The sequence below is a fragment of the Xyrauchen texanus genome, chromosome 18 (genome assembly GCF_025860055.1).
Source record: "Xyrauchen texanus isolate HMW12.3.18 chromosome 18, RBS_HiC_50CHRs, whole genome shotgun sequence".
Taxonomy (NCBI): Eukaryota; Metazoa; Chordata; class Actinopteri; order Cypriniformes; family Catostomidae; genus Xyrauchen; species Xyrauchen texanus.
This window is the reverse complement of record NC_068293.1, coordinates 5,038,015-5,056,668: the sequence shown is the minus strand read 5'-3', so window position 1 is coordinate 5,056,668 and position 18,654 is coordinate 5,038,015. Positions and strand designations below refer to the sequence as shown.

The window sequence follows — 18,654 nt, the reverse complement described above, 5'->3', positions numbered from 1 at the left end:
GTGCATCAACCCTGTGAATGGACTCCTTTATACGGTTCCACTGTACTTTTTGTCCACCTGCAGGCAACTATTTACCATCCTAAACCCTGCATTTGGTATTCTTCTTTTGATGTCCAAAATGACATTATCCAATTCCTGGTCAGAAAGGGTGCTATAGTTAGTTTTGGTAGACAAACCTAATTCATGCATTTGGCAGAAGATGGTCGACTGGCTGACTCCTAAGATGTTAGAAATGCAGGAGATTGGTAAAGACATGTCAATGAATTCCCCTGACAAAATGTACTCATCCACAAGCAAACTCTCTGATCAGAATTGGGGGTGCCTCTTGCGAAAGAGTAGTGTACAGTTTTGTTTGTAGAACCAGAAGTGTCTCCAAAATGTAATTTGGTACATCCATTACTGTGGAGGTGGATGTCATAAAAACTTCCTGGTTAATGACGAAGTTACAATAGTCAAGATCTAACTGATGTCCATCTAAAATGCCATTAATGTTGACCTGAGGCGTTCCAGTAGGTGCATCATCAATGGTCACTGTAAGAATCCTTTTAATGAAACCTAATATACAAGTAGACAATTAAGTACAAGAGGCAGAGCTGTATTGTGACCTGTAATGTTTAAAGGATTAGTCAACCCAAAAAGAAAATTCTCTCGTAATTTACTCACCCCCATTCCATCCCAGATGTGTATGACTTCCATTGTTTAGTTGAACACAAACATTTTTCTGGCTCTTTTGGTAAATAGAATGGAAGTAAATGGCAACCAACACAAGTCCACAAGTCCCATTTTGGCAGGATAATAGTAATCCTTGTGGCTCCAGTCACTGACCATGTGAAAACAAGAATGATTGGTGGAGTCACATCAGATTTAACTCATATATTTCATAATGAAGGTTCCTCCAGCAAAAAAAGTACTTCTCTTTTTCTACTCTCACATCAAAATCCACCAGGGGAATATAGATGCCACCAATCATTTGTATTTTGATTAGAAGGGACGTTTATAGTTAAAACCATCTTAATTATTGGATTCTATCAAACAAACCAGCCAATAACAACTTCTAAAAATCTTCATTTGTGTTCAGATGAACTTCGAAATTCATATACATCTGGGCTGGAATGAGGGTGAGCAAATGATGAGAGAATTTTTATTTTTGGGGGAACTATTCCTTTAATAGATGTTGTAAAGAGTGGAGAGGGAGTTACAACACTAATTGAAAGTCAAGGACATACACTTTCAGAAAAACATTAATAAAACTAAAACATTGTAAAAGTAAACTTACCAAGTACATAGTTTACCAAATAAACATCATAACCCTGACGTAAAATGTTGAAACCAAAATGCATGAAAATGTTACCAAGGTCTGGACCTCGGTGACCTCATAGCTGTTTACGGCAATGGTGACAAATAAAAAAACGTAAAAATAAAAAATAATTAAGAGCCACATCGACAAGGTACAGAATGAACAAAGCTTCGCTAAAGTCCAGACTCAGAAAAATATGTCTGCCACAGGAAGAAAGGTTGTGTCCATAATGTATCAATATGCAATTGACACAGAGCTGCATTTTCTAACAGACTGCGCAAAATAAACACATGAACAGCACATTTGAACAATGTAAATCTGCCCTTCTTATTACATGAACACAGAAACTGCTATGTGATACAATGTGACTGTCTGTAACAGATGGAGGCAGGGCCGTAACTACAATATACATTAAGGGGGACAAGTCCGCCCGATAATCAGATATGGCCAGATTTCAATTCAATGAGGGAAAACAACGAGGGACAACTTAAGGGCAGTAAATTAGTTTGCGTATTTTCTTTTTGTTAGCTAGCTGACACAGTCATGTCATTTTTACAAACACGGTGATGAAAATAAATTTCAGTTTTATTAGAATAGAAAGAAAAAGTGACTGAAACAGGTGAATTGCTAGCAATGCAGACACATTGTTTGTCTTACTGGGAGAACTTTAAAAATATTAATCTTTTAAAACCATAAATTATATAATTTTGGGCCTTTATTGAATTTAACCTTTTTATTCAGAAAATGATTGCATTCAGCACCTTTACCATTTTAAAGGACCAAAGAGGACCATTGTATTTATGACCTCAACACCCGCAACCCCCTACCCCCAAAATAGTTTAGTCCCCCCAAAGTTCAAGACATGGTTACGGCCTTGGATTGAGGGACAGCGAGTGAACTGACTTGAGTCTGAGGCTCCATCATATTTTACCATGTCTCTTTCTTATTGTTTTTATTTATAGAATTTGTTTTCCTTTATGTGTAACTTAAAGGGATAGTTCATCCAAAAATGTAAATCTTAAAATTAAGACATTTGTATGACTTTTTTTATTCTGCAGCACACAAGTGAAGATTTTTAAAAGAATATTTCAGCTCTGTAGGTCCATACAATGCAAGTAAATGGGTGCCAACATTTTGAAGCTCCAAAATCATCATAAAGGGAGCATAAAAGTAATCCAAAGGACTCCAGTGGTTAAATCAATTTGTTCAGACACAATATAATAGGTGTGGGTGAGAAATAAATAAATATTTAAGTAATTTTTGTCATAAATTCTCCTGCCTGCTCAGTAGGGGGCGATATCCACAAAGAATGTGCTTCACCAAAAACAGAAGGAGAAAGTGAAAGTGAAGGAAAAAGGACTTAAATATTGATCTGTTTCTCAGAACAATCTGTTTCTCTCTGATTTGTTCCTGCTTGTAATCTGTAGATTGTAAACATTATAAAATAAACATTATCTTGTGCATATATTTTACTTCCAATAATAATCGAGTTGCTATAGTAGTGTTTTTTTAATCCCCCTTTTCTCCCCAATTTGGCATGCCCAATTCTCACTACTTAGTAGGTCCTCATGGTGGCGCGGTTACTCACCTCAATCCGGGTGGCGGAGGACAAGTCTCAGTTTCCTCCGCTTTTGAGACCGTCAATCCGTGCATCTTGTCACGTGGCTCATTGTGCATGACACCGTGGAGACTCGCAGCATGTGGAGGCTCATGCTACTCTCCGAAACCACGCACAATTTACCACGTGCCCCATTGAGAGCGAGAACCAATATTCGTGACCACAAGGAAGTTACCCCATGTGACTCTGCCCTTCCTAGCAACCAGGCTAATTTGGTTGCTTAGGAGATCTGGCTGGAGTCACTCAGAATGCCCTGGATTCAAACTCACGACTCCAGGGGTGGTAGTCGGTGTCAATACTCGCTGAGCTACCCAGGCCCCCATAGCAGTGTGTTTTAATAATCTCATGTGGTTTCCAATCATATAATTAGGCAGAAAGCAAATTATTGGCATGTGATGATGATAGCAGGTGTATAGCTCTTCTGCAAGTACAGCTACAGAACTGTCAATATTCATACACAAATACCAGAGACTGCATGGAAATAATAGACAAACCATATATTTTTGTAATCATCTATTTATTTACAATAAGTCTCAACAGTCAACTGATTAGTTTTATGCTTGATACATAATTTATCCTACTATGGTATGGGATGAGGAAGCCCTTGTAATGTGGGCACTGAGGTATGCATGATGTCATAACTTCCACTTTATCTTGACCATATTTGGACAGAGAAATGAACTTGTGCTTCTACTAGCTTCGGGGTGGACTGGAAATCAACTTATAAAAGACTCCCAGCACAACTCCGACTCCTACACAAAATCAGATTAAGCCAAAAAAACAACAAAAAAAACACATTTATCTACTGAATCCCATCTGGCTAAGCGGAAACATGATCGCGGTCGAGCGAAAACTAGAGTGAACATCGGCAGGGCATTTGATTCCTGGAGGGACCTTCGTTCAGTTTTGGGGATCAAAACCGACCTTGAATTGGTGCTCTTATTGAACAGGTAAGCTTACATAACCAACCTTACATATTTTGATATATCAAAATGACAGTTGTGATGGAATCACATCAATACTGAAGTCCATCCATCCATCCATCTTCAACCGCTTATCCGAAGTCGGGTCGCGGGGGCAGCTGCTCCAGCAGGGGGCCCCAAACTTCCCTATCCCGAGCCACATTAACCAGCTCTGACTGGGCTGACCCGAGGCGTTCCCAGGCCAGTGTGGAGATGTAATCTCTCCACCTAGTCCTGGGTCTTCCCGAGGCCTCCTCCCAGCTGGACGTGCCTGAAACACCTCCCTAGGGAGGCGCCAGGGGCATCCTTACCAGATGCCCAAACCACCTCAACTGACTCCTTTCAACGCAAAGCGAGCAGCGGCTCTACTCCGAGCTCCTCACGGATGACTGAGCTCCTCACCCTATCTCTAAGGGAGAAGCCCGCCACCCTTCTGAGGAAGCCCATTTCGGCCGCTTGTACTCGCGACCTAATTCTTTCGGTCATGACCCAACCTTCATGACCATAGGTGAGGGTAGGAACGAAAATTGACCCGTAGATCGAGAGCTTTGCCTTCGGCTCAGCTCTCTTTTCGTGACTAACGGTGCGATAGAGCGAGTGCAATACCGCCCCTGCTGCCCCGATTCTCCGGCCAACCTCCCGCTCCATTGTCCCTCACTCGTGAACAAGACCCCGAGGTACTTGAACTCCTTCACTTGGGGCAAAACCTCATTCCCTACCTGGAGTACGCACTCCATCGGTTTCCTGCTGAGAACCATGGCCTCAGATTTAGAGGTGCTAATCCTCATCCCAGCTGCTTCACACTCGACTGCCAAGCTGATCCAGTGAGAGCTGAAGGTCACGGACCGATGATGACATGAAGACAACATCATCTGCAAAAGCAGCGATGAGATCCCCAGCCCACCGAACCGCACACCTTCCCCACCCGACTACGCCTCGATATCCTGTCCATGAATATCACAAACAGGATTGGTGACAAAGCGCAGCCTTGGCGGAGACCAACCCCACATGGAATGAACTCGACTTTGTGCCGAGGACCCGACACAGCCCTCGCTTTGGACGTACAGGGATTGGATCAGCCCTAAGAAGGGACCCCCACCCCGCACTCCAGCAGCACCTCCCACAGTCTCTCCGGGGACCCGGTCATACGCCTTCTCCAGATCCACAAAACACATGTAGACCGGATGGGCATACTCCCAGGCCCCCTCCAGGATCCTTGCGAGAGTAAAGATCTGGTCCGTCGTTCCACGACCAGGACGAAAACCGCATTGTTCCTCTTCAATCTGAGGTTCGACAATCGGCCGGTTCGGCCGGTTCGACAATCGGTTACAATACTGAAGTATGTAAACATATTTATAATGTACAGTCTATTTCATAAACGGCTACTGTCATCGTCAACCTAATTTAGCTAACAGCTATTGATAAAGCTGTTGTATAAATGCAGTCAATGTATCAAGCAAAGTAAAGTGATTACTTCAAACTACAGTCTCGCATAGTCAGACATATATCCACACTTTGTTTTAGCCCTGTTCCAGCACTGGAAAGTCAAATATAATATACAGTCTCAAAGTTTGTAGTAAAACAATCATAACTACTCTTCTTCCTGTATACCAATTACGCCAAGGACCCTCTGTCAAGCTCCTGAAATCTGCAGATGACACTACTGTCATTGGCCTCATCCAAGATGACGATGTGTCTGTATACAGAAAGGAGGTTGAACGGCTGGCTCACTGGTGCAGTCAAAACAACCTGGAGCTGAACACGCTCAAAAGAGTGGAGATGATTGTGGACTTTAGGAGGAACACACCAACATTGACCCCACTCACCATTCTAAACAGCTCTGTGGCAGCAGTGGAGTCATTCAGGTTCCTGGGCACTACCATCTCACAGGACCTGAAGTGGGAGACCCGTATTGGCTATATTGTGAAAAAGGCCCAGCAGAGGTTGTACTTCCTTTGCCAGCTGAGAAAGTTCAACCTGCCACTGGCGCTGCTGATACAGTTCTACTCAGTAGTCATTGAGTCTGTCCTCTGCACTTCAGTAACTGCCTCGTTTGGTGCAGCTATGAAATTTGACATAAAAAATACTACAAAGGACAGTTTGGACTGCTGCCCTCCCTACAATAACTGTACACTTCCAGAATGAGGAAAAGGGCTGGAAAAATCACTCTGGGTCCCACTCATCAGCCCACTACCTTTTTGAACTGTTGCCTTCTGGACAGTGCTAAAGAGCACTGAGCACAGAACCGTCAGGCACAGGAACAGCTTTTTTCCTCAGGCTATCCATCTCATGAACACTTAAAACTGCCCTATTAAGCAATAATTATGTGAAATACTTGGCTTAATATATTTTATCCAACATCCCATACCTCTTCTGCCATACATTCCCTTGCATCTGTATATAACAGACTTTGGGTAACTGGAATACACAGGAACAACAGGACTTGACTGGGGACAAAACACAACAATCTGGCAGGGAAGACAAGACAGAGGAGATGATAAATATAGGCAAAGGAGATAGGATACAGGTGCTGCCACTTATCACGAGCAGCACAAATCAGTGTAAATTGACAGTTTGAGTTGCTTGATTTGGTGTGATGAGTTGGCTTGGCGTAATGCTTGGCTTAGCGGCTTGACTTGGCTTGACAGTTTGAATTTGTGAGATTACTTGACTTGGCATGGCGGTTTGACTTGGTGTGGTGTCTTGATTTGGTCTGATGGTTTGGCTTGGTGTAATGGCTTGGCTTGGCCTCTTGACGTGGCTTGATGACTTGATTAGTCTTGGCTGCTTGACTTCATGGTTTGACTAGGCTTGATGGCTTTATTTGAAGGGATGACTTGACTGGACATGATGACTTGATGTGCCAGCTTGACTTGACATGACCGCTCGACTGGACAAGAAAACTTGACTGGACACAGGGGATTGAACAGGCTCAGTGGTGGCCACAGGGAACTGGACAGGCTTAGCGACAGTCTCAGGGAACTGGACAGACACATCAACAGCCTCAGGGAACTGGACAGACTTGTCAACAGCTACAGGAAACTGGACAGGTTTATTTTCAGTCCCACGGAACTGGACAGATCATTGACTGCCTCAGGGAACTGGACAAGCTCAGGGAACTAAACAGACTCGTTGACAGCCACAGGGAACTGAACAGGCTCGTCAATGGCCACAGGGAATTGAACAGGCTTATTGATAGTCTCAGGGAACTGGACAGACTCAGGGAACTGGACAGACTAGTCAACAGCCAAAGGCAACTGAACATTCTCGTTGATGGCCACAGGGAACTGGACAGGCGGCTCCAGGACGGGAGCGAGGATAGACGGCTCCAGGACGGGAGTAGGATGAGGCAACAGGAAAATGGGCTCTGCAGCCATAGGCACTGGAAGTGACAGGGGAACAACCTCCATGGCCGTGGGCACTGGCAGTGACAGGGGAATGACCTCTGTGGCCATGGGCACTGGCAGTGACAGGGGAACAGCCTCAATGGGCGTGAGCACAGACAGGGACAGGGAAACAACCTTCCTGGCTGTCGGTACTGGCAGTGACAGGGGAAAACTTCCATGGCTGTGAGCACAGGTAGTGACAGGGGATCAGGCAGTGACAGGGGATCAGCCTCCATGGCCGTGAGCACAGGCAGTGACAGAGAAATAACCTCTGTGGTTGTGGGCACTGCACAGGCATTGACAGGAGATCGGCCTCCATGGCCATGAGCACTGGCAGAGACAGGGGAATGGCCTCTGTGTTCTTGGGCACTGGTAGTGACAGGGGAACGACCTCCTTGGTCGTGAGCACAAGCAGTGACAGAGGAACAGCCTTAGTGGCTATGAGCACTGGTAGTGATGGGGGAACGACCTCCATGGCAGTGAGCACAGGTAGTGACAGGGGAAAGGCCTCCATAGCCGTGAGCACAGGCGGTGACAGGGAAATGACCTCCGTGGCCGTGGGCACTGGCAGTGATAGCGGAACAACCTCCGTGGCTGTGAGGACAACCTGAGAGATGGGTGGAGGAAACTGTCACAATCCTGCCAACAAAATAATAAAACAAGACCGAAGAGGCAGGATCATGACAGTGAGTCCCCTAATTCAATATGGACTGGATTCCATAGGGTCAGACAGCTAGGAGTCCCACCCAGAGTGCTGAACTAGGAGCTAAATCAAATGGTAAGCACCTCACAATGACACGGGGGATTTGTAACTTTCAGCCTTCACTTAATATGACATTACAAGATGCACAAAATGCTATGCAAAATGCAAAATATCAATAAAATGTCAAAATGTTAAATTTGAAAATGAGTAAATAGCACCACACCCCAGCCTGTAAAACGCACACCTTCCACCACATTCAGCTTGCAGAACTTTCTCCCCAGAGTGGTCTCAAATAAGTCTAAACCCAAAGACAAGCAAACCTGAAGAAACATGGGCCTTATATACAGTAGCCACGAGACGTTCCATCACACATTCCAAGCATTATGATGTCAAGCAGGGCCAGCTAGAAATTCCATGATGCCATAAAAGAGGATAAATGCCACAAATGAGTGTGTGTGCGCACGTAAGCAGGGGCGGTATAATCAATAAACAAACTTTCGATGCAAATACGCTTGTCCAACGATTAGTTTGAATTATTATTATTATTTAAATGATTTACTGTAAGTGCTATCATAAAAGGTGATTATAATATTGCAGGGTTCTTTCCTGTCTTTCAATTGTGTTTTTCTACAAAACGGCATAAAATGTTTACTGGTTTTCATGTAGTAAAACCTTTTTCTAAAATCTGATGTGATTTTAACAATAACTTATCTTAAAACTTTAAAGACAGACTTACACTGGCACAATTTGGTATACCATTTGGCTACCCTTTAAAGTGCCTGCACCAGGATTTCTGTAGAGACCAATAGACCGTTTTCACATTTTGGAGCATGGAAATGAATGATTGCTGGGTAAACTTCTACAGTGGAGAATGGGAGACCACAGCAAATACTATTTTTTGCATTCCCATTTGCTCCAACACCAAAAGAAAAAAGAAACATTTTCACAACTTTGCACAAGAGGAACAAAAATTGAGCACGATGGATTATAGCAAACAAAGAGAAGATGCCAAATTTGCATGTCACTTCCTTAGTAGCTGTATTAGAAACCCCATCTCAGCTTTGGTAACTAGTGTGGAAACCTAAATTTACATAAAATAGTTTCATATAATCCCCCCTGTGAAAAAGTATATTCCACATATATTTACACCCTGTAAACATTTTGACAAGAAATGAACAGAAAAGTAGAATTATGTAAATAGTTTATTAAATCAGATGTTGGGAAATCAAGTATCTAACTTAGTAATGGCAACAGATCTGCAGTAAGCAAACATGCATACAGTTCATTTTGTATTTGAGACAAAAAAAAACAAAAGAAAAACTCACCAGTTCAATTCCATTTTTGTGAATGGCGCACGATTAGAATTTTTTTTTATAAATGCTATAATTGTGCAGCTATATGATGAGATGTTTTACTGTAAATGTAAAATTCTGTCATGACAGCGTGCTGTTTCTATACTGCATGTCTAAATGGCCCAAATTCAGGTTTTCAGTTTTATTAAATAAACAAAAATCAAAGAAAAGGAGAAAACATAAGTTAAAATATTTAAATGATGTAGTACAGGATGCTAAAATTTAAGCTTTTTAAACAATATATACAATATTGAAGATTAAAAAGTTAAAAAAAAGATAAATATCTGTGCATTTACAAAAGCCTTTTTTTTTTTTTTTTTTGCTTTTTTTGGAATGTGTTTGCCATTGTTTTAAATAGAACTCGAAGAAACGTGAAAATCTGTGATTTTCATTTGTCCAGGTCATCGTAGAACCACCCCGAATTCAGTCGCTTACCACTCAACGTATTTTGTTTTAAAGCAGTATTCCAGGTTCAATACAAGTTAAGCTCAATCAACAGTATTTGTGGCATAATGTTGATTACCACAAAAAATAAATTCGACTCGTCCCTCCTTTTCTTAAAAAAAAAAGTCAAAATCCTAAATCAACTGTAGAAATTACGATTTAAACAACTTCACAGCTCAAATAATAAATGAGTTTTAACAGAAGAATTAATGCAAGTGATTTTATTAAATTATTAGCTTCACATTTCTGCCTTTAAACCCTCCCAAACGTGGCCCCATTCACCTCCATTGTAAGTGCCTCACTGTGACCTCGATTTTTGTTTTATTTAAAGAAAAGGAGGAATGAGTTGAAATAATTTTTTGTGCTAATCAACATTATGCCACAAATGTTGTTGATTGAGCTTTAATTGTATTGAACCTGATGTTCACTTAAATTTCACAATTCGAGGGCTATAACCTAAAGCCAGATTTATTTGCTCAGTGTTTTATTTCAGACATAATTACGTCTGGTCACAGAAGACGTATAGATGTACAGACTACATATATGCCTTCCCAAGTGAGAGGTAAAAACACTTTCCTTTTACCTTTTCTTACTTGACAGAGTTCAGTCTATTTACTGCTATTACAATATGTGGCCAAGTGAGTGACATCAGGCTCGTGGCCCCTGAGATATCCCCACCATGACTGTAATACTCTGGAAGGTTATTAGCCCTTGTGTTCAGATGTAAAAAAAAAGTGCTTAAAACTTCTGACTAAGCCAAGATATGTGGCAAAGCCACTGTAATGTAAGAGCCATTGTACAGGTTCATGATACATAAAGTGTTGAAAATCTTACATTCAAACTTTCTTAAAGGGAAAGTTCAACCGAAAATGAAAATTCTCTTTTTGTGTTCTCCATGGAAGAAAATCATATTCGGAACGAAAAGAGGAAATGCTGACCGAATTTTCAGTTAAAGGTGAACTATTCCACTGAGAATTCTCCATTTCCAGAACAAAAACCATAAAAGGCAGATGAAGACAATGCTTGTAGTACAATAAAATCACAAGACAATGACGAAACAATACTCATGATTCAACAGCTGATGGAACAGATGTTAAATGTAGGCACTTGGTTTGTTGTGAAGAGTAGCTCTGACTTTCCGACCCCGCTATCATCGTCTTACGCCCTTCATAAGTCCATTATCATCTCACTCGGGAGCAAGTAAGCTCCTCCGTTCCTCCAGCACATCCAATCACATCCACTCTGCCCTCGTCACATGACTATCTCTGCACCGTTGATCGGCCGCAAATTCTGATCATCAAATCGCCTTCGAACGCTCCTCCGGATGGCATCAGCACGCCTGTAAGGCTGACTCCTCAAATCTGATGCAGAACAACAGGATAAAGAATCGTCAGTCTCTGCATTGAGGTGTTCTGGACATGCTGGTGGCTAACTGGGCAAAGCAGCTTGAGTTTCACTGGATTCTATTGTATTTGACATTTTATTTCAGAGTTTAATAATTGAAATGGGAACTACTGTTCATGAATCATTCTAGAAGCTTGTTCTTTTGACAAGGTTGCTGGGCAAAACATTTTCCATTATATGTCCATCTACAACTTGCAGTGGCCCCAAAAAGAATTTGGGCACTTAAGTCACACCTACATAAGTATTCATGTCATCTCATTAGATACAAAATATCAACAAATTCTGCTTGAGCTTGTCTCAGAACTAACTTCACCTTTCTGAGCCATTTTTGAGCCATCTTATCTACTGTTTGATCATTTCAAAACAAATAAACTAACTTTTTGTCAAATGTTTTGCATGAAACGTTTGCTTGTGCTATCTTTACATTAAAGGCCTTAATATGTATTAATATGTTGTAATACAATAACATTTTTAAGTGTGGCTTAAGTGTCCAAATACTTGTTGAGGCTGTTGTACCAACAGCAAAAGCCTAATTCAAGTATTTAATGGCAATAATGAGTACTAATCTATTTCTAAGTGTGGTCAGTTAAACAAGACTAATACAGGCAGTCGTCAGTCTCTGTGTGTGAGATTTGAGGTTTACTGTAATGTGAGCTTGTTTTCACATTATAGTAATCAGAATGAGATTTTATTTAGCATTACAGCAACTGGAATGAGATTTGTTTCACATTAGTGTTAAGAATTAGATTTTTTTCGGAATTAGATTTTTTTGCATTCAAGTAATCGGAATGAGTTTTCTTTCTCGCATTACAGTAATCAGAATGAGTTCTTTTTTGGCATTACAGTAATCAGAATGAGATTTATTTTTCCACATTACAGTAATCAAAATGAATTTTCTTTTTCGCATTACAGTAATCAGAATGAGTTCTTTTTTGCATTACAGTAATCAGAATGAATTTTCTTTTTCGCAATACAGTAATCAGAATGAATTCTTTTTTGCATTACAGTAATCAGAATGAGTTTTTATTTTTCACATTACAGTAATCAGAATGAATTTTCTTTTTTGCATTACAGTAATCAGAATGAGTTTTTATTTTTCACATTACAGTAATCAGAATTAATTTTCTTTTTCGCATTACAGTAATCAGAATTAATTTTTATTTTTCACATTAGAGTAATCAATTAGTTATTTCTCGCATTACAGTAATCAGAATGATTTTACATTTTTGCATTACAGTAATCAGACTGAGTTTTTATTTTTCGCATTACAGTAATCAGAATGAGTTCTCTTTTTCAAATTACAGTAATCAGAATGAGTTCTTTTTTCGCATTACAGTAATCAGAATGAGTTCTCTTTTTCGCATTACAGTAATCAGAATGAGTTCTCTTTTTCAAATTACAGTAATCAGAATGAGTTCTCTTTTTCACATTACAGTAATCAGAATGAGTTCTCTTTTTCGCATTACAGTAATCAGAATGAGTTCTCTTTATCAAATTAAAGTAATAAGAATGAGTTCTCTTTTTCGCATTACAGTAATCAATTAGTTATTTCTCGCATTACAGTAATCAGAATGATTTTACATTTATGCATTACAGTAATCAGACTGAGTTTTTATTTTCAAATTACAGTAATCAGAATGAGTTCTTTTTTTCGCATTACAGTAATCAGAATGAGTTCTCTTTTTTGCATTACAGTAATCAGAATGAGTTCTCTTTTTCAAATTACAGTAATCAGAATGAGTTCTCTTTTTCGCATTACAGTAATCAGAATGAGTTCTCTTTTTCAAATTACAGTAATCAGAATGAGTTCTCTTTTTCAAATTACAGTAATCAGAATGAGTTCTCTTTTTCACATTGCAGTAATCAGAATTAGATGTTTTGCTTTGCAATAATCAGAATAATATTTTCTTCGCATTATATTCATCAGAATGAGATTTTCTTTTTCCCATTACAGTAATCGTCATTAGATTTGTTTTTTTCCGCAATTCAGTAATCGGAATTCGATTTGTCACATTAAAGTAATCTAAATGTTTTTTTCCACATTACAATAATAGAAATTAGATTTTTTTGAATTATAGGAAAATCAGAATTAGATTTTTTTTGCATTACAGTACTGATAATTTGGGGTGGGGTTGACTAATGAGACTAAACATGATTAATGAAGGCAGTCTATATGTCTCAGGTCACAGCATCACCTGATCAAACTAATTTCTAAATCAGATCAGTTCAATCAGGTGTCTCAAGTACCTGGAGACTCAACCATTGAACGTCAGACTTCAACAGCCCTGATGTGTGTTAGAGAGAGAGATGATAAATAGAGAGAAAGAACACAAAAGTATGGCTTTTGTATTCAGTGTCAAAAGAAAGATGGAGGGAGATAAATGATAAGTAATAAAGAGAGAGATGCTTGCCAGGTCTGAGTAGCATCCACTGGGGTACTACTGGAAGAGTTCCTTACCCTCGAGTGCACATTGGGAAATTTAGTAATATTATTCTTCTTTAAGGCTGAGTGGAAAGGAGACAAAAATGAAGGTTAGATCGAACCGGAGTGGACCGGACACAGGTCAAGGCACAGCACAGCGAGCAAAGCTGCCCAGGGGTCAGAGAGGAAAGGTGAAAGGTCACAGGTTGGCGCTGTAGGGTGTTACTGATAGCTGAAGCACTGCTGATTCTGCGGTAATGAACACTACAAACTCAAGCTGCTTTGCACAATGACTCCCCAGCATCCAGATACAACAAAGCAAATACCGATCACTTCACATTTAAACAATAAAACCAAATGACAGGAAACTGTAAAATGTGTTAAGCTTCAAAGAAGTGCATTATTATGTGCAACAAACTGAAGCAGGCATGGTGCAGTCTTAAGGCAATACTATGTGGTTACATCTCACTAAAACATGTCCATGTCATAACGCACTCCAAAGTATTTTATTTTATTTTATTTGTATTATTATATTTTTTTATGATTTTTAGCAGTATTATATTTTTTTAATTAAGTACATCCTTTTTCCCACCTAAAAGTGTCTGGATAGCAATAACCATAAGTCCTGGAGACACAAACACTAGGTAGTGCTACAATATGCACTTTTTTGTTGTTGCTAATATCTTCTGAACTGTACAGGCTTGAATCAATAATTATGTTTCCTCTGATTCTCTGAGGAAAGTGAACCAAAATGTAAATCTCTTTATTTCCATCTATAAAAGTTTTTCCCCCAAATAAGCTACTTTTCGAACTCCTCCTTGGCCTTTTGTCCGATTCACATTAATTGTTAGTTTTAGGTTTTAATGACTATGATGATTAACCGTCATACAATCTGTGATACTTTTTAAAGAGTATGTGTGCTTCATACATCTTAAGAATTAATTTATTCATATTTAACTTGGAATAATATTATAAAATAGGGAGATATGCAATTTTCTTTAAGGCTTTAAAAAATGATGATATGACATGAACTATTTTAAATATTTAAAATATGTCCAAAATATAAAATATGTCTCTTTTGATCAACATTTGTCTTTATCTATTTTACATTTACATTGTTTTTTTTGTAACGCAGCCAACCTAAATAGCTATTATATTATATTATGCAACAGTAAAATATTTCTGTCCTAAATTCTTCACTTTCACATTTTATTTTAAAGCTAGCTCAGATTAAACCCATCAAAATGATTTAATGAATCAAAATTCTTATGATTTATTTATTTTTTTGTCATGAGGGTCTGATGTAGATGATACATGCAAATTTTTTTACAAATGGGACCAACGGTCTAGGAGTTCGAAAAAGTAATTATTTGCCAGATGGAACACCTACAAAGTAACTAGTGTATTAGTAATGAAACTACTTTGACCCTGACAGGTCTGTTCCTATTTTTTCCACTTTTTGAAACTTGCTTACACCCTGATAATTGCTGCCTGTTGCTATATTTTTGCTTAATTTAAAAAGAAGAAGAAGAAAATAATGTATCTAGATGCTCCTAAAACAGGCTTCATTTTCTTTAAGCAGAAGAGATAATATAATGTTTCTTCCTATTAACTTTGGCTTTCTTTTGACATGGACATTTCTTAAAAGTTTTCGTGAGAATCACCAATTAAGTTGGGATACAGCAGTGCATTGCCCTGCACAGTGAAGCAAATGTGCCAAACATGCATACAAGATGTGAGCAAACAATTACATCCCATCATGCTTCATGCAACAGGTTAAACACATGTGGAGCACAGGAAGTCATGTGATATAGGGACTTCCTGTGAGAGCAGGGTAAGATGGACAGAGAGTGAGCAAATGCAGAACACCAGCATAATGCAAATGACCCCCCAAATCAATGACATAATTTAAACTCATGAGCAAATCATAATGTCAAACACATGAGGGTTAGAAACATTACAACTGAATTTAACACAAAACACACAGACACATAAGTAAAACACATAAGTTGCTAACAAATATGCAACTTGTTTGACAGTTTATGTGTTTCGAACAGCAGAGGGCACTCTCAGCTGTATTTAATTCTACCTGAGAGAAACTGAAACTACTCCTACTATTTCTGGAGTATGCAGTATGAATATTATGAATAGTATGCAAATTTCACATTTACAGTAACCGTACAGTCAACCCTGATGTGTCTGGTCATTTGTGACAACATGTTTTATTACTACATTGGTTTTGCGTTACAGTCATGAATATGAATTCTTCATGACACACTACATGCAAAGAAAACTGTGATGACATCATATCCTTCCCTCCCAAACCCCAGTCATGCAGAAGTTTGGTTGGAAAGAAAGAAATGTGAACACACCCATGACATCACATCCATACGGCGGCCAACGCATTCAGAAGGGAAATAAAAGCAGGAATATGAAGGATTGCACACACACACACAATCGTACACACACACACGGAGTGACAGAGAGCAGTTCTATCCAGCGACCTTTAAGAGACAGAGAGATTCTAAGGTTTAGAAGTGGAGATCCTCGGTGAAGTAATGTGAGCTGCGTTTGGCCGTGCGTGCGGTAAAGGGGGCAGTCTTCAACACTGCGTCCAGACGAAACACACACAAACACAACACAAACAACAGAGGGATGAACTGACAGAGCAACAAGCACAAGGTTAGCAGACTCTAAAGCACAACAGCACAGTCTACTATAATCACATGGTACTAAAAGCTGTTACATAAATCTAAAACTTTCAGTGTGCATTATATTCAGGCCTAAAATACTAATCAAGAGTATTACACATAAGGTGCATAAATATATATATTTATATACACTCACTGGCCACATTATTAGATATACCTGTACATCTGCTTATTTATGAGATTATCTAATCAGCCAATTGTGTGACAGCAGTGCAATGTATAAAATCATGCAAATATGAGTCAGGAGATTCAGTTAATGTTCACATCAACCATCAGAATGGGGGAAAAATGTGGACTCAGTGATTTAGAACATGGCATGATTGTTGGTGCCAGATGGGCTGGTTTGAGTATTTCTGTAACTACTGATCTCCTGGGAAAAACTAAACACATCCAGTGAGGGGCAGTTCTGTGGACGAAAATGCCTTTTTGATGACAGAGGTCAAAGGAGAATGGCCAGACTGGTTTCAGAATGCAGCCTCAGTTTCTTGTTCTTATCTGACAGTAGTGGTACCCAGAGGGCTCTTCTGCTGCTGCAGCCCATCCGCCTCAATGTTTGACATGCTGTACGTTCAGAAATGCTTTTCTGCACAGAACTGTTGTAAGGTGTGTTTATTTAGGTTACTGTCACATTCGCCGTTGACCTCTGTCATCAACAAGCCGTTTTCAAGTTTTTTCGCAACATTTTCTTTACACTCTAGAGACCGTTGTTTGTGAAAACCCCAGGAGATCAGCAGTTACAGAGATACACAAATGAGCCCATCTGGCACCAACAATCATGCCATGGTAGAAATCACTGAGATTACATTTTTTCCCTATTCTGATGGTAGATGTGAATATTAACTGAAGCTCCTGACCCGTATCTGCCTGGTCTTGTTGAGTCCATGCCTCGATGGGTCAGAGCTTTTTTGGCAGGCACGAGGGGGACCTACACGATATTAGGCAAGTGGTTTTACTGTTGTGGCTGAGCGGTATATATATATATATATATATATTCAGTATATACTATCATATTACAGAATGATTCTCTCCTTAAAAATTAAATGTTCTTGAAAAAAAATATTTTCCATTTGTCATCTCAACCAGAGTTTTCTGGCACCAATTGTTTATTTATTTATTTTTTACTGGTGAAAGATAAATATTAATAATAATGAAAGCCAAAATATGAAATGTCATTATTTACAAAGCCATTATTTGATGAATTGGGTTACAATTTTTACCAATGATTTTGGAGCAAAACCATATCAATATTTATAGAAACGGGGCAACCTCATTATTTAATTTTTTTCACAGCGATAGGGAGGTATATTACTATAATCAGTTTAACTCGGCATTGCTCGTTGTATTATATGCCAATGGTGTGAGTCCAAAGTTGGTGTGCCTATAACTCCAGATGTATTAAAGACTTAATATTCTTTTATATTCTGGTTCAGAACAAACTAATTTTTGCATCTTAATTTGTAATGCCCTATATGGTTAAATCACAGAGATATGGGGCTCTCAATATGGCTCCATCTAAAAAGTTTTACATTTGACCCTTTTTCAATGAAACCAAATGTGGGTCACATGGTGATATGAAGAAAGTTTTTATATATATATATATATATATATATATATATATATATATATATATATATATATATATATATATATATATAGTTTTTATATATTAAGAATTACATTGTTACTAGTACAAATATCCATTCATGATACCAACAATATAATAAAAACTACCTACAACTAATAAAAAGAGTTCATATCCTTCTGAAGGATGGCAGTGTTGGAAACAAGTGGCTGAAGTTTATATTTAATAAGATCCCTGATCATTTCAGTGGTCACACTTTACATTAGATGGCCTTAAATACTATGCACTCACATTAAATACATACAAGACTATGTATTTACTGTGTAACTACACGTTGTTCTGCAAAATATCCACATTTGCTGCTACTGAGGTTGAGGTATGGGTAGGTTTAGGAGTAAATGTAGGGTTAGGGTTAGGATAGGGGGATAGAGTTAGGTTTAGGGGTAAAGTTAACAATGTAACTACAAATGTAATTAAATGCAGGTACTTTAAATGTAATTGCAATGCAACAACATGTATGTACATAATAAGTACATTGTATCAAATGGTTAAGTACATAGTAGTTAAGGCCATCTAATATACTGTACAGTGGTCCATTTCAGTCTAATCTTAACAGTTTGAGCAGCACATTTCAGAGTGGATTGTTTTGTGAATCTATCACAATAAAATGTAGCTTTGCAAAGAGGCCATTATTGAGGAAAAGCACACACACATTGGCAGCTTGTAATGACACTGGGTCAGCAAACTGTTACTGAGCAGTAAAGCTTCCCACC

General features: G+C 39.0%; 1 protein-coding gene across 5 annotated transcripts in view; it reads right to left on the bottom strand.

The window, feature by feature from the left end:
• Positions 1-9,175: 9,175 nt before the first annotated feature.
• fmnl2a (formin-like 2a) overlaps positions 9,176-18,654 on the bottom strand; it is a 138,123-nt gene continuing 128,644 nt past the window's right edge. For 2 of the 5 annotated variants that reach the window (XM_052148409.1, XM_052148413.1), the window contains one exon: positions 9,176-11,123. In XM_052148409.1, coding sequence (XP_052004369.1) covers positions 11,014-11,123 — 110 coding nt within the window. In that variant the 3' untranslated portion in view covers positions 9,176-11,013. Of the gene's footprint in view, positions 11,124-13,577; positions 13,672-16,092; positions 16,197-18,654 lie in introns of all 5 variants that reach the window. The other 3 variants (XM_052148410.1, XM_052148411.1, XM_052148412.1) reach the window with 3 other exon arrangements.